At 44.1% G+C, this 16,896-nt stretch overlaps 1 protein-coding gene across 1 annotated transcript; it reads left to right on the plus strand.

Annotated features, from left to right (window-relative positions):
* The first annotated feature begins 471 nt into the window (after positions 1 to 471).
* chaf1a (chromatin assembly factor 1, subunit A (p150)) lies at positions 472 to 14,951 on the plus strand. The gene is made up of 16 exons (XM_020653531.3): positions 472 to 753; positions 2,215 to 2,262; positions 3,536 to 4,203; positions 5,266 to 5,325; positions 5,465 to 5,709; positions 5,820 to 5,901; positions 5,985 to 6,053; positions 7,079 to 7,296; positions 8,313 to 8,481; positions 8,654 to 8,734; positions 9,522 to 9,617; positions 9,718 to 9,964; positions 10,438 to 10,591; positions 11,724 to 12,045; positions 12,175 to 12,259; positions 14,137 to 14,951. Exons 1-16 carry the CDS (start codon positions 690 to 692, stop codon positions 14,247 to 14,249), a joined length of 2,721 nt encoding a protein of 906 aa, XP_020509187.2. The 5' UTR covers positions 472 to 689; the 3' UTR covers positions 14,250 to 14,951.
* The last annotated feature ends 1,945 nt before the right edge of the window (positions 14,952 to 16,896 follow it).

Below are 16,896 nucleotides of genomic sequence, written 5' to 3' on the forward strand. Positions count from 1 at the left end.
AACCTGTGCAATATTAGGCTTACCTGCTGATCTATAAATACTGCCAACAAAGACAATGCAGTATGTTTACACACAGAGAGAGCAGTATGTTTACAGAAGGGCAGTGCAATATGTTTACAAAGACAGTGCAGTATGTGGAACCTGTGTGATATTAGGCTTAAATGCTCAACATTACTAAATCTGTAAATATCGCTATAATGGTGCATGTCTAAATACTGTGCGTGGACAAGCGTCTGCACGTAAGTCAATATTTTTTAAATTTCTTCTTTATTCTGTATTACTTGTAAATTGCAGCCGGAAGGAGCCTGAAGAAAATTTCCCCAAGGGGACGATGAGAGTTTATCTCATCTTCCTCCACAGCGCTTTATCAACAGGGACACTGGGTTGCATGCAACAAACGCCCCCTTTGGTGATCAGTAACCGGTTTCGACCAATCAGCGGCTGCTATTGATGGACGTGACAGACTCCCGCCAATTCCGATTGAGGAGCGCGCAGGCAGGCAGCGGGTCTGACTGAGGGAGTAATGTGGGAGATGAGAAAGAAGAATGCTTTACGTTTCATGTAAAACAAATGTCGTTTTAACAGCAGCATCACATTTGGCTTGGTTACCGTGAAGTATACCCGGCCGTTTACGTGTTTCGCCGGTGAAAACTCAGGAAGCGCTCGGAGCCCCGGCTGACTGTGTCGGGATGTTGGCGGCGGAGAACCCCTCTGTAGACGGACACTTAGCTGCATCGACTCCCCGCAGGAGAGGTAACGTGAATGCTAATGCGTGGCCTGCGGGCCTGCCTGACCATTCAGACAACTTGTCAACTAATTAAAAGTAGTCATAATGAAGTCTCTTCAACACATTGTTCACGAACTAAACTAAAAAACAGCAGTCTTTTTCTCACTGATGACGTCACTATTGTTAGTTTAACACTGACGTAAATACCCCGTATGTATTGTTTTATTACCCAGTGTCCATTTCGTGCTAACGTGAAAATTAAGTCAAATTAACGACTGCGTCGAGTACGATATATTTTAACGTGAAGTAGTTTCACATGTATATCTTTAAAGCTTTGCTGAACTGCTTCCTTTAACTTTAATGCCATTGCTGGACTCAGGGTTAAGCTGAGCTAAATTGCTTAGATTTGCTAACAGGCAAGCTAGTCGTGTTAGCATCTCGGTGCTCGGGCTGGACTGGGCCTGCAGCAGCCACTGACGATATACCGGTTGGCGGGAGAGAAAACCAAACGCAACAATACACCTTACAGTCGTTGTCATACTGTGACATAAACATACTCATGCTATGTTTAATGCTTCACCTAAGTCTAAAATACCACCCTCTGTGTGTGTCTTCTTCCCTATTCGTTAGACTCTCGGATTAATACATAGTGCGGGTGTTAAACCGAGAATTGCATGCACCTCGCAGGACAATTCAACACATAGCAGACACAGTTTCTACACTGCTGGATTATGCATCCACCCTTACATTTCCTGCAGACACTTCAGAGTCAAACACTGTTTGCAGGTCTCATTTACACTCGGTAATAAAAATGCTTCTTCTAACGAGTTTACATAAACAATAAGGACATTTAACGTTTATTCAGAATAAAATTCACATATTTGTCAGCACAGTTCTCCCTCCAAAAATAACATTTAAACACTTACAGAGGCACATGCATTCCTTGGCATTACACTGGATCTGAGGACCCATAGAAGGGTGCTACAGTAGTTAACCAGTCTTAATCAGTCAATCTTTATCTGTACATCAGCGCTAATTCATAACTAGACACTTTACAAAAGAGCAGGTTAAAGACCTTACAATAACCATCATGAGCACTAAGCATCATTTAGAAAAGTGGAGAGGAAAAACTTCCTTTAAGATGCAGAAAGCTCGAACAGAACCAGACTCATGATGAACAGCCATCCTCTGAAACTGGGCTGGGCTTGGCTTTGAAAAATGGGATAGAGGGAGATGCAGGGAGAAGGACAAACAAAGCAACAACAATGAATAAGATGGATTTATAGCTACACTGTCAGTAATAATGGTAAAAGCTTGTGTACTATTAGCAGTAAAACAAATGTCGTTGAGTGGGGATATCAAAAGATGAAAACTGTGTGATTTTGTCATTTCTGATGAGCTCTGTTGAAAGCGGCTGTGACAGCAGTGATTGATTTCTTTAGCAGCTGTTCATTATTCCAATGTTTTTGTTTTTTTTGTTCTTTCAGGCATGGATTGTAAGGCGAGTAACAATGCCAACAAGAAACTAGTTCAAGGTAAATACAACATTTAATATTAAATTTTGTACAAAAATCTGTCAGCGTGAGCTGACTGTATTTCCTGTATCTCTATATTTCCCAACTCTCTCTCTCTCTCTCTCTCTCTCTCTCTCTCTCTCTCTCTCTCTCTCTCTCTCTCTCTCTCTCTTAGAGAGAGAGAGAGAGAGAGAGAGAGCGCTCAAATACCATACTGTAGCTGGTAGGAGTGCAATATCCATGATGAGAAAACAGACGGGCGCCACAGCTGTACACAAACTGCTCGTTGTAGACTTTGCTGAACACGATGAAATTATCAAGGCGGAATACATTTTAAAAAATATATTTTCTGCGTCCTATATATTGGATTTTACGGTAATTGCGAAAATTCGCAGTTTGAGACAAAACGTCTTGTACTCCTCGCACAGAGTGATCAAGCAGTGTTGATTGGATGGTTCTGTCAAAACAACGGGGTCCCACAACATGAAAACCAGACAAGCGAGGAGAGTTTCACCTGTAAGTAAAGGAGCTGCGGAATTATCCCGATCACTCCAGGTGTATTTCAGGATGTCAGTGATCCAGTTTGATACGCTGCTCTCTATACTGGAACCACACATTAAAAAGAACAACACCAATTTCCGCAAAGCAACTGATCCTAAAAATCTGCTGACAAAATAGGGGGACAAACACACACACACACACACACACACAGAAACACACTGGGATGGATGCAAAAAAAAACAAAGAAAATTTAACCTGTTACTTTACTCTTAGAATCACTGTCATAAGTTGTTACTTATTTGATGTAATTCTTTTCTCGTTGGCAGAATATATTTATAAATCTCGTAGCACGAGCTGTAATTGTTGTTTAAGCTCCAATATGCAGACATTCATTACGATCATTTACTCATCTGGTGATATTGGCCTTTTAGAGTAATGAGACCCATGTTTGTTTGTTTCTGTTGACGCTGACAACATTTGGTAAATTAGACGATTTGTTGTGGAAATGTAAAAAAGACCTGAAGGTGATTATTTGCAGTCGCTGTTATTTGATGGGAAATGACAAAAAGACAACAAATAAAATGTAGAATTTTTTGCACAAAGCTCCAACTTTTTAAAAACAGGGTTGTGTGAGTTTTACAAATATTTATTTATATTTTTTGAAGCCTGACAGAATTTGAGATCGCAGGCTGCATTTTGGATGTACATCTTTGCAGCAGCCACATTGTCTTCTTTGACATTTAACAGACGCAAAACTGCTGGCACGATACTAACTTTGTTTATTCTGCTTTAGCTCGTCTCCCATTCAAGCGCCTGAACCCTGAGCCCAAAGAGGACCAGCCGCGTAAACGCCCCTGTGCACACACCTGCCCTAATCCTGGAGTCTCCGACAGGGAGAACGAGTCCTCTGAACTCCCTGTGCACAGTGGACCACCCTTGGTTAATGGTCGCGGACCCCTTGATGGCTTCCTGAGCCGTCGGCGCCCTGCAGCATCCGATGAGATCGTGGTAATAGACCTCACCTCAGAAAACAGTACATCTCCCACAAAGCGCCTTCTTCCACCTCCTCCTGCTTCCCCCTGCCTCCCGCCAAAAGTCGAGCACGAGAACAAAGACAAAAATTCCTCTTCTGAGAAATCCAGCAGTGTCGATCAAACTCCTAGTGCAGACACTTTAGACTGCACGTTATCCGAAGACGAGGAGGAGGAGGAGGAGGAAGAAGAAGAAGAAGAAGAAGAAGAAGAAGAGCTGGAGGAGAAAGATGAGAATCAGACCGCCTCCACGTCTCAGCTTGACATAACGCAGGATTCTGAGAGTGAGCCAGATGAACAGGACGAGTCAGGAAATGTGTCAAGTTTAGGAAACAAGTCCATGCTTTCTGCTTCATCCACCAGCTCCTCATCTGAGAGCTCACCTGAGAAGTCCAAGACTGATAAATCTACACCTGCTACTACGCCTACAGTATGTACATCTCCTTTTGTTTGCTTTGATTCAGTCCTAACGGGCGATGTGTGCTTTATCTGTTCTAAAATCAAACAATATGAATCCGTGTTTTTCACTTTTAAATGTAAAATACGATTGCACACGTGAGATAACCAGCTTAAACACACAGTATGAAAATGCTGCCGTCAGGGAGCTCTTAATCAAAACAGTATGCAAGACTGCTGTATTGGCGGTGTACAAATGTGTGAATGCATGAGTTAATACTGATGGACTCTTTACGCAGCAGCCTCTACCATCACTGTAATGTGTAGGTGTGACCTGCAGTGTCTAAGCGCTTTGAGTAGTCAGAAGACAAAAAAAAAATGCAAGCTTAAGTATACCAAGTATAATTGACGTGAAGTTTTTTTCACAGTAGCCATGCAGCAACAGTACGGCAGCTCACACTTTCTTGTGCAGAAGTCTTTGATGTCACAACCAGTGTTTCCATGGTAACGATAAACATGTTGTGTCTGTCATGGGTGTCGCCACGACAAGACACGTCCCATTACAACTGCAAAACTACAGATTTCTCTACTTTGATAACTGTTGGAAATCTTTGAGGTATTGTAAGCATTCACATGAAAGTTTGTGCCCTAAAATAAAATGACGACTCGTCACCAGATATAACTTTCTCGATATTATCGGTGTGGTTGATTGAATTACACAAAAAGAGGGCACTTACTTTAATGCACACATCAGCCATGTTGGATTTTAACTCGGGCTATTGAAGCTTCTCTGAGTTTCCAAGTCAAAATTCTGACTTCAGGAGGGCGTTCCTGATGACCTATCAGACCAACAACTCGCAATTTCCTACTTCCGAGATCCAATATAACGCATCGTTAGTATGGTCCTCTTCTAGAAAGTCAGGCTCCACCCTCATCCTCATCTTTTCTTTAAACCAGGAAGGAGAATGCTACACCAACAAAATGCTTCATGTTTGTTTAATGACTGCAAATAAACACATTCGGCCTACAGCCTCCTACTGTGTGGCTAAAGTCAACAATTTTAATCTGTGAATTTTATATTTTTGTACCCCCATAGGAGCCAAAGACGACGCCGAAGACACCATCAGATCAGAAGGTCAAGAGACGCTCATTGAAGGTGGAATTTTTGATGTATACGCCTGTCTGAGATCTGTCTGTTCAAACACGAGCTACTTTGTTGTCATATTTCTCTCCAGTGTCTCATTTATCTGTCTTTTAGTCTTTGAGAAAAACTGACTGAACAATTGAACTTGTAGAGTTTACAAGAACAAGAGGAGAGGCTTCGGCTGCAGCAGGAAAAGGAGCGCCAGAAAGAAGAGGCGAAAGCTGCAAAGGAGAAAAAGAAAGAGGTGGCCCGCAAGCTGAGAGAGGAGCAGCAAAAGGAGAGACGGGAGAAGAAAGAAAAAGAGGAGCAAGAGAAACGAGAGAAGAAGGAGAAGGAGGAGAAAGAAAAGGCTGAGAGGTTAAAAGTAAAAGAGGAGCAGCGTAAATCAAAGCTTGAGTGAGTACTGCAGGTCCTTTTTTACTTGTGATCAAAGACGTTTATTGACAGGGTTTCAATGAGTCAGCGTTCTTTTGTTTTTGTAGTAATTTAATTTGATATGTCTTCAGGGCAAAGCTGGAAGAAAAGCGCAAGAAAGAAGAGGAGAAGAAGATAAAGGAAGAAGAGAAACGGTTGAAAGAAGCAAAGGATGTAAGTCAATGTAGCATCCACTGAGGTCATCATAATATTTTCTCCTTTCAGATTTGAAATGACAAACGTGTTTTTATTCACAGCGGCAAAAAGCTGAGAAAGCAGAAATTACACGGTTTCTTCAGAAGGCCAAAATCCAGCAGGCTCCAAAGGTTAGTTGATTTACCCTGTTTTCCCCCTCATAGCATTAGGCTGAGGAGTTTATGCAATTTGATGAGGACCGAACGCTGTATATTTAAATGTGGAGTCAGTAGAAAATGTTGGTTTCAGACAACATTGAAACTGGGCCCCTCCTCCTGGGCTCATCGTCCCCAGAAACTCTCCCAGGGAGTGTGCACCCTCACACACTCTCCGACTTTGATGCACTTTACCGCTAAATCTGCGAGGGCTTAGGGCTGTCCCACTGTCGAATATTCAAGTAATCTCTTGCTGACTTTTTGAGCCCTTTATGCACCCTGTCCATAAGTGGCCGTATCTGCAGACTTAGTGTGAGGGAATTACCCAGAGTTCATAGCAATGTGACGTGAACCATATGATTGCCAGGGGAAGCCTGAAAGAATGAAAAAGGTAAAAAAAAAAAAATAATAACAGAAAGAAAAAGGAGAGACATTAAATAAGCAAAAAAAAAAAAAAAAAACCTAATGCCACATGACATAATGTTGTCATGGTTACAGAGAAGTCCCTTGCAGCCTCATGCACTTAATCCCTTTCCAGGTGACATCAATAAAGCCCGTAAGGGCTCAGCAAGTAAACCGAGATTCAGCCGTAGTGTGTATGTTTACTTCTTGTAGCTACACTGCAAGCTAATGCACGCTAGCACAAGCCAACCTCCGGTGTTTATCGCCTGCCTGTCCAACAGGAAGTAGACCAACTCCACGTCCACAGGTAAAAGACAACACAAGGTTCACCCTCGTTTTAGAACGAGCTTTTTCCACTTGTGTTTCTCCTCACTCTGATTATATTTTCTCTTCTTTGCTGCTACGTCCACATCCGTCATATTCACCGGTTTGAATCTCGTCCAGTCACTGAATTGTATCCACTCCTAAACTCACCTGCTGCACTGTCATTGGCGGGAGGAAACACTCATCATTAGAAAGAAGGGTTTACTCTAGTGTGTACCGCCTTCCTGTCGTTTGAATTATAACGTTACTCCAACTTGTTGCTTCCTCTCTTCCAGACTCTTGCTGCAGCTTGTGGGAAGTTTGCTCCGTTCGAGATCAAAGAAAACGTGTACCTGGCCCCTCTGTGCAGGGTTCACTGTGACGAATCTGTGCTGGAGGAACTGGATCAGTGTTTGTTGAACCCTGCTAAAAACCTGAATGGACTGAAGGACTGGATTGGGCAAAAACCTCGCTGGTCAGGACCCACAAACCCCCGACAGACTGATCCACTCAAGTGAGACTGGTTATAGTGATCATCATGTGGATGCCACCGTTCTGTGACCTCTGTGTTCAAAATTAAGATTGTTTAGTTTGAAAAATTTAAGCTTGAAATCTGCTAAACTAATGGGGTGTGCCTGCTGTTGCCATGGTGATTCTAGACGCTGTCTGTCAATTTGTACAGAAAAAAAATCAATGAAGTCCCAGAGTGGAATCGGCTTGCGGCTCCGCTCACACTGGGCAAAGTGATCGTATGACCAAAGTATCAAACATGTCAGAAATTCTTCTGACTGATCGGGAGCAGCTGAACTAAAGCTGGTTTGCAGTCGTGCCTTAGTGTACACTGCACGAAGTGCGCCGGATGATCGGTCTGAAAATCGGCCCGACTTCAAACTGAGTTTTGGATTGATTGGGTGTCTATCAGCCTGAAGTTGTACAGTGTGCATCAAGCTTAACTGATACAAACCTTCCCTTTGGCGTCATGATGAGTTGATTGTTCTGAAGTTCTGTTTCCTGTGACTCAAGAACAAACAAGCTCTTAGTAACATGCGGCAACTGGCAATGTTGTCGTACCGTGCTTAAGCATGCTTCCCCCGCTGGCCTTCATGGCCTGCGGTCACACTGCTCCAGGCTTAGACCGGTCCTGAGCACGTTTACCTCTTGTTCATAACTGCGTAATACAGCACATGCATGGCTTTATGTTATTATGAAGTGTGCTCAGTTTACAAGACACGTGAGAGACGAGCACATTGGAGAAGAACACAGATAACATGACCGCTACATTGTGTGACTTTGTGTTTTATTTTGAGTCATTTTAATCTGTACCGTGCAGACGCACACCTCTCCGCAGCATACCATGGCCAAGTGTACTGTGCCTGAGCACGGCACACTGGTCAAACAAACTGGACTTTAGGGATGAAGCGTGCTTAGGCACGGCACGGATTGCCAGTGTGAGCGTGCCCTGAATCATTTTCTTCTTACTTCAGCCTCATCGTATTTCTTTGTCTTCCCTCTCCTTCTCTGTCTTCTCAGCGATTGTGTTACAGTGGATGGGCCTAAACCTGTAGGTGTACCCGATCGTAAATGCCATGGACCCATGAAGCTGCTGCAGTTCCATGGAAACTACCGTCCAGCCTACTGGGGCACCTGGAGTAAGAAGAGTTCACACATTTCTCCTCGCTGCCCACTCAGACAAGACAAGGTAAAAGCCCACTTACAGAGAAGCTGCTTCGTTTACGCGTGTTATCTGTACCCGCCCAGGTCACTTTGCTTTACCTTCTTTACCTTCTGTCAATGATCGGACGTCAGTTAGAAGTGAAAACATTGATCCTGTTTGATTTCTGCGCATCTAAAAGCTGAATCTGTCATCGCAGGTCTTGTTGGACTACGAGGTGGACAGTGATGAAGAATGGGAAGAAGAGGAACCAGGAGAGTCTCTGTCACACAGTGAAGGGGTAAGTTTCATTGCAGAGGGGTAAATTCATCTGTGGGTTGATGGAAAAACCACGTTCAGGGTGTACTGCCAATAATTCCCCCGTCAGTCTCGATGAGAAAAGGAGCGTTTAAGCATAAAGGTCGACTGTACGAATATTGTGAAGTGAGTCCTGCGCAGACAATCACACAGAAGAGCTGTAATATAATTATTTTATTTGGTATGGCTCCTTTTCATCAAATGGTGCTTAGACCTTTCTCCGTTCACTCTCACCCTGACTTCATTCAGAATGTAAGTGTCAGCTTGTGTCCTATGTGACATCAGCAACGTTATCGCACAGCTGTGTTCAGTCCAAAAACTGAAGATGAAGTCCCTCATTGGTGCTCCTCGTTTGTTGTTTGGTCTGTCTTACACAACCTGCACTGCAGCTGCACATGTCCGCTTAATAAACAGTCTGTGTTACCTTTGCATCATTATCTGACTGTACGAGTAAAGATAGTTTCTTGTAGATTAAAGCAAATATGTTTTTCACAGAAGAATTCCTGTTTTGAGTTTTTTTTACTGTAAAAAGAAAGCGTCGGATACAGACCTCCCGGTCAGGTTCTGTGTCTGTAGGACGGCAGGCTTCTAATCCCAGCTCTGAAGTAAGAGACAAGTGACTGTAACATACGAGTCTGTTATAATGGACACTTTGCTGTCTGCTCACTTAGTTGCATCATTTCCTCTCTCTCAGGTTGATAGTGGCTTGACTCCGGAAATGAGCAATGAAATGATTGTGATTTAACTTTAAGACTCGTTGATGTTTACAGGAAGATGAGGAGGAAGGAGGTGAAGATGACGATGACGACGGCTTCTTTGTTCCTCATGGCTACCTTTCAAACGACGAGGGGGCTTTGGAAGAAGAGGTATAACGGCAGCTCTGTTTAGTTTTTGTTTTGCTCAGATAGTTATTTAAGTGTCCGATTCCTCTTTGCATCACTACTCACACACAACTCTCACTCTCAGGAAGGTGGCGACCTGGAGAAGCAGAAACTACGGCAGACACTGAAAGCGAGGGAGTGGGACGAGCTGATGTCCAGTAAGAAGATGAAGGTGCTGGAGCCGGTGGTGAAGGGCTGTGTCTGGGATGGAGAAGGACCTGGCTTGCAGCTCTTCCAACCGTACGCTGTGTGTCTCGTTGAGCCCTTACCCAAGGCAGAGAGCAGCCCGAGCCCCGAAGAGCTGTCCCAGAAGAGTGAGAGAGAAGCACAATGTGAGTGCACCTCAGGATTCACCAGGATGACTTAGAGGCGTACAGTTCTTCGTTATCATAGGTTGCTGTGGGGCTTGGACTTTTGCTTGTAGTTTTTAGGAAACATCCTGCTCTAGTGGCCATTGCCAGCACGCGACAACTTAAAGGCCTGTGTCCACAGACTGTTAGTGCTGGAAGCGCTCACAACCTCGTTTCAGAGCGCCTTGCACCAGCGCTCATTGTTGCTAGGTTACAAAAGTTAACTTCCTCTTACCTCAGTAATGTCCGTTAGGTGTGTTTTAGCTCCCTGTGTTTAATATTTGGCAGTACATCCGACCCTGCTCTGCCTGTTGAGCAGTGATGGTTGTTTTATTGATCTCTTATGTATCTTATATATATTTCTCGGCTCGGTACTCACCGTTACTCCACTAAGTTCACATTCTGTTGTCAGGTTGTTATTTTGATAAAAAGTTAACGTTTCCTTTCCTCCACAGTGCTCGCTCGGCTGCTTCCTCTCCTGCACGGCAATCTCAACAGCAGCAAAATGATCATCAGCGAGTTTCAGGAGTTTTGTCGTCAGCAGGCGTCTTCCTCATCGCCTCCAGCACTGTCCAGCCCTCCGAGCCCAGCAGAAAGAGTTCCCACCAGGTGAAGCGATGTTTAACTATAAATAAGGAGCCTTTAGACAAGCATATTGACTGTTCTCACACATGCACAGGTCTACTCCTGAAATCCTTCACACATGCACCTCACAGTAGGAGACTATCCCTGTCAGACGGGAGGGGGGGCGGGGGTCCCCGGGGGCAAGACATGACGTACAAAGAATGACGAAGAAGTAGCTGACGAGTCCTCTTTACGACTCTATAATGAGAATATGTGTATTTGTATCAATGCTATGTGTAGTTGAAGAGAATCTCAATGTGAACTAAAGAGTGGAGAAGAACATACTGGAGAACAGGAAACATGCAGCAGGAGGTTCATTAGAGCACAGAGATGGTAGAGGTGGTGTGCAGACAGTCTATGGTCGTGCAGTGATCACAGGGAATAAAGGTCACCACCCCCTCCCACTGGCTCCAGGTGAATTCTCCTGATTATATCCTGCTGTGTTCTCACATCAGATCACTCTGACTTTCTGCAGAATAAATACGAGGAGGCTGGAGGAAAAACTCCGGGTGGAGAGAGAAACATTCAGATGTTTGTGTTCACACATGACGCTCAGACTCAGAATATTTCAGGAGTTTTTCAGGAGTTTATCGCAAGTGTGAAAGCACTAATAGACAAAAAACAAATATTTCCAACCATTACGGCCAACTTCCACCAGATGCATGTTCTGTCTGTCTCCACTCCGTTCCGGCAGTGGAGCTGATAGATTTTCACTTCGTTCAATGTGTGTGCTTCCTCTGGCTCCGCTGCGCTGCGTCTGAGCTCCGGCAGTCCGGTGCCTTCGCGGCAGGGCTTCTATTTTTGCCGGAGCACAAAGCTCGTTTTATAACACATACATGGTATTATCTTGCGCTGTCGCGAGTGGATCTGTAAAATTACCGCAGGCATTCCTTCATCTCGGGACTCCAGCTGTCCGGCTGTGCTCTCTGGGCTGCGCACAGACTATGCAGCCGGTGGTCGTTGACAGACGAGGGTGCACGGAGCCGGAACAGACCAGGCATGCAATGCACACGTATCTGGTGGAGGTTCAGGGTTAGGAAACTAGTTTGACCCTGCAAAAGTAAATTTTATTTAGAATATATATTTAATGATATTTTTTCCATCCTTCTATTCTCAGGATACATGTGAAGCGCATCATCAAGAGCAACGCTGTGTATGAGAAGCGCTCTACCTACAGACGCTGCTGCTGGTATGTGCACACAGAGGTCCTGTCCCGTTTCGGCCTGGAGGCCCTGCCTGTGCCCTGCCAGTGGACCTACCTCACTCCAGGAGCTCGAGAAGAGTCCCGTGAAGAACCCCAGGCAGCCACAGGCTCTCAGGGAAACTCTCCCACTACACCTCAGACCTCTTCCACCACACCTTCATCCTCCAACAAGAGGAAGAGCACAGGTAGCATGTCCATCACCAAGTTCATGAAGAGATGTACCGACACTGAGCAGGTAGAGAAACGCACACAGACACCACCCAGACTTTAATACAACATCATAGCTCTGTGTGTTCTTCACCTTTTATCCATGAAAATATGCTTTTTACAAATCCATGTAATCAGTAACTCTCTTTTTCACTAGACCGGAGCTGCGGAGGCGGACGGTTTTCAAGCCGACAATGAAGACGAGGATGAGGAAGAGTGTGTCATCGTTTCTACACAGAGCGGTGAGATACTCAAGACAAGCTGTCGCCACTAAATGTTGATCTTTACTCAAAGATTCAGACTAAAGGTAGTCAAACTGTGCATCATCATGACCTTTTTTTGGGATTAATTTTAAACCAAGCACGTTAATTACCATTAACGTCTTTGGCATCTGCATAGGGCGATGTGCTCAACAAGTATGTGCTGTGCAGACTCGCATGTCCAAGTAGTCTCGTTAGATTCTGAAGAGTAAAAGAATCACATCCGTACAAACATCTCCAGCAACCCGTGTCTGTTAAAACTAGTACAAGAGCCACTCGAGGAAGTACAGCCACCATAGTCTCAGTCTGGAGTCAACAAGCCAATGCATGTAAATCCAGCATGTAAAATCTGCCCACTGCTACAATTTAAAGTTCACTATTAAGAAGCATCTTTTATTTTTATGTCCCGTGCTTCAGTGCAGAGACTACTCCGCTCCTTTAGTGTACAAACATTCAATATGAGGCCGACGTTTTTCTACGATTCACAGTTTTTTCACGCGTTGTTCTGCTACCAGTATATGCATCGATGCAATACCTAAATTTATAAGCCTCAGAAACAACTACCGTAAATTTGGGAATATAAATTTCACCGGTGGTTACTTGAAGGCCACGAGCCGAAACCCGTCGGTCTTATTTGTTAATAAAGTTGAACTTCATACTTCAAGTGTTGCTGGAGCATTCTGACCTCTTCAAGCCTCTCACTCTTAATGCTCCTTGTTAGCTGGTGAAGTTGTGCAGGAAAATCCCGCTCTGTAGTCATTCCTCACATGACTGAAGAAACCATCGGTGCTGTGCGTGCAGAGAATGGGATGTTGATAAGAACGCTGTTCGGCTCCCAATAGGAAACTTCATGTTGCAATGCTGCAATCTAAAAGACCTTCAGGGCAATAGATCCCAACTGTGTGCAGACCTTTCTCTTTTAATACAAGTGTTTTTCCTGCACCTGTATGTATTTGGCTTGGATGTGCGTATATGTGTTTTCTCATGTTGATTAGAACCAACAAAACTTCATCAATGCAGCAATTTTTAACACCGGTAACACGAAAATATTCTCCAGCAGCAAAAATACTTTCTGACCAGTTTACAATGATTAAGCATTTAGGAGTAGAACTGAATTAATGACTATCTTTTATTTTCTTGTCTGGTCATTTACAAGACCTATCGCACATGGAATTATTCTGACCCATTGGCTGAGAGTCAATCAAACGTTTCAGCATGTCATTTGGCCAACAGCACCATCAACATGGAAACCCCAAAATAATAACACTCCCAAGAGGTCAAATACAACCAATCACCACACAGCCCCCACAACAAAAGATGCAATTAACCAGTTTACATATGATCCAGTACGTAAACCAACACATCAGATAACAGAGTCTAGGACTGTCATAAGTAAATGTTCTCCTCCTTTCCGCTCACTGAGGAGAACTCAGACAAAGCAAAAACATTAGTAAAGAGATAATCCATTAAAGGACCGTTCTCCATATAAATCAAAGGATTAAGTCAGGAACTTGAACCTTTTTTAGACAATAGTTCTTGTAACTCGTGATACAAGGGACAGTATAAAATAACATGTATTTAATTTTCCACTTCATTAAGCTCGTGGCTTTCAGAGATTTTTCATCCTCAGACACACCTCGATATCTCCCTGTTTCAATATGAAGAGGTCAGAATACCACATACCAGTATACTACCAGTACTCCATGCAGGGTTAGCAGTAAATGCTTTTTTTCTTTTCTTCCCCCACTGGAAAATGATCAGTGCTCTGTATCATCTCAAACCCGAGTTAAGGTCTTGGAAAAGGTATCTGAATATAGTGGTGGTATTAGTGTTGAGACTCATTAAGTTTTTCTCTGTAGGCTCAACCCGAGAGAAGTCCTCCAGAGAGGGAGACTGTCTGATGGAGGTCACTCCCTCTGTCACGGCTTCTCTTCCTGTGGCCAGCGCTGCTCCAACACTCGCCACTGCCTGACTACAAGATGGTCCCTCAGTTCTGACCAAGAAGCCACCCCACTGTCCCTCAACGATTCCTGTGCTCTGACTCTGAACCCTGCTGTTTCCAAGACAGAATCAGAACTCCATGCAAGACGAAGCATCCCACTCGCAGCAGGCGGAGCTGTGCTGTATTACGAGTCTCACGCACCTAATTTTTCCTAAAGGAGTCCGGAGGCAAACGCTGCCTGTATTATGTAGTTGTGCATTACATTTGTGTTTTCCTTGATTATTGAGATCGGGTTTGTCCGATTGGCTCGTCTGATTTTGTGTGTTTCAATCAGGCGAGTTTGGAAGGGGCCACTTTAAAAACGGACGCCTCTCACTGCTGATTGAGCAGAATGGAATTTCCCCAATTCTCAAAAAAAAGAGGCGTCCAAAAAAAATCAGAAAGGGCGTGATATAGAGTTTTGTGAGTTTTGTATTCATGATGGAATCGGACGACCTCTGGTATAACTGTTTATATATATGTTACCACATAGAGAGTTGGAAATGGAGGCTGAAAGTCCATCCGTACATTTACCCCCCTCGGTGCATTCATTCTGCAGTTTCTCTTTCGACTCACTGGAGTAGTTTCTAGACCTGTACTTGTACCGTAAAGTCCAGTGTCGCCGTGTTTTATAAATATGTATTTTTGAAGAATACTTGAACAGGATAAATTCATTAAACATGAATAAAAGTACTGCACTTTTAGATTCCATTCTTTCCCACTTCTGGGCAGCGGTTTCGTCGTGTGATGCTAGCGATGACATCATCTTTCAAACCGTTGCTAATATTCCTCATCGAGATCTGGACTTACGTTGGGTCTCAGGCCGCTCAACAGGATCTGTGAAAGTTGTTTTTACACCGACAAAGGTGTTGATAAGGATTCAGATCTCTTAACAAGGTGACGTGTTTGTCAGCAGGTAGTTAGATAAGTGCACATCCGGGCACTAACGTTCTGGTCCTGCCTTGTTTTTTTTGGGAGGGATGTTTTGGTACTATTAAAAAGGAACATGTAAACAATCTGAAGACCTTTTTTCTTTTTGGATTAAAAACTGCTCAATGTAGTCAAGACCACACTGAGACAAAGACCTAAGACCAGAGTGCTCCGAGACAAGACAGAGACCTTTAGGGATCAGGACAGATACCAGACCGAGACCATTAGGGATCAGGACAGATACCAGGCCGAGACCTTTAGGGATAGAGACAGATACCAGGAAGAGACCATTAGGGATCAGGACAGATACCAGACCGAGACCATTAGGGATCAGGACAGATACCAGACCGAGACCATTAGGGATCAGGACAGATACCAGACCGAGACCATTAGGGATCAGGACAGATACCAGACCGAGACCATTAGGGATCAGGACAGATACCAGGCCGAGACCATTAGGGATCAGGACAGATACCAGGCCGAGACCATTAGGGATCAGGACAGATACCAGGCCGAGACCTTTAGGAATCGAGACAGATACCAGGCCGAGACCTTTTAGGGATTGAGACAGATACCAGGCCGAGACCTTGAGGAATCGAGACAGATACCAGGCCGAGACCTTTTAGGGATTGAGACAGATACCAGGCCGAGACCTTGAGGAATCGAGACAGATACCAGGCCGAGACCTTTTAGGGATCGAGACAGATACCAGGCCAAGACCATAAAGATTAATGAAACATCATCTTGTGTTTGGAGGGCGTGTCACTGACTTAGACCGTAATACCGGGAGGTTTGCAGATGTAACCGGGGGATAAAAATCAAACTACAGATTAATTATGTGGAGAAATAGCCTGTCAGGGGTGGTCTTGATTTAAAATCCAGAGTCCACCCAGTCTGAGACCGAGACGAGACCGAGTAAAAATGATTTAGACGCAGAGACGAGAAGAAGTGGTCTTGAGACCAAGACCAGTTTTGAGCTTAAACCATAAACTGTAAATATGACTGGAAGAAACCTGAGTGACATCCCCCGTCTGTTCCTTCATCAAATCAAAACTGATGAGTCATCAAAACATTCACCCCCCCGTACAGTGTGTGTCCATCGAGACATGAGCTAATCACACTTATTTGGTTTTTTGAACCAGGCTGTAAACATGTTAATCTCTGCTGTGAAAACAGGCTTTTTAGAATGGGTGTGTATGTGACTTCCTGTGCTTCTGCAGCCAGCCTCTAGTGGACACTCGAGGAACTGCAGGATTTTAAACTCTAGCAACTCTAGCATCAACAACGGAGGCTGCTGCTTAGTGTAAAGTCAGGTTAATCTCGCCTGTAGGCAAATTTGAATTTGTTTTTTCCATTATTTTGAGCTGACTTGTCAATCGATCTTTATTTGCATAGCGCCGCCAATTCATAACAAATTTTATCTCAAGACACTTTACAAAAAGGCAGGGAAAAGACCAGTAGGGGGCTGACAAACTTTAAACCACAGCAGTGGTCCAAAATGGTTCAAATTTGACATCACAAAGGGCAGTAGCCCCTCCCCCAGGTGGGTGACACTCCCACAGCTAGGTGTTTGTTCTGCCCTCTGAGTCTGCCTTCTCACCGTAAACAATAGGACATGGAGCGAGAAAGACCGAGACACCTGAGCAGGATCAGAGTGGATTTAGAACAAGAAACTTCACACGTTTTGAGGAGCTCTGAGACTTATTTA

Source organism: Labrus bergylta, chromosome 6 (genome assembly GCF_963930695.1).
Source record: "Labrus bergylta chromosome 6, fLabBer1.1, whole genome shotgun sequence".
Lineage (NCBI taxonomy): Eukaryota > Metazoa > Chordata > Actinopteri > Labriformes > Labridae > Labrus > Labrus bergylta.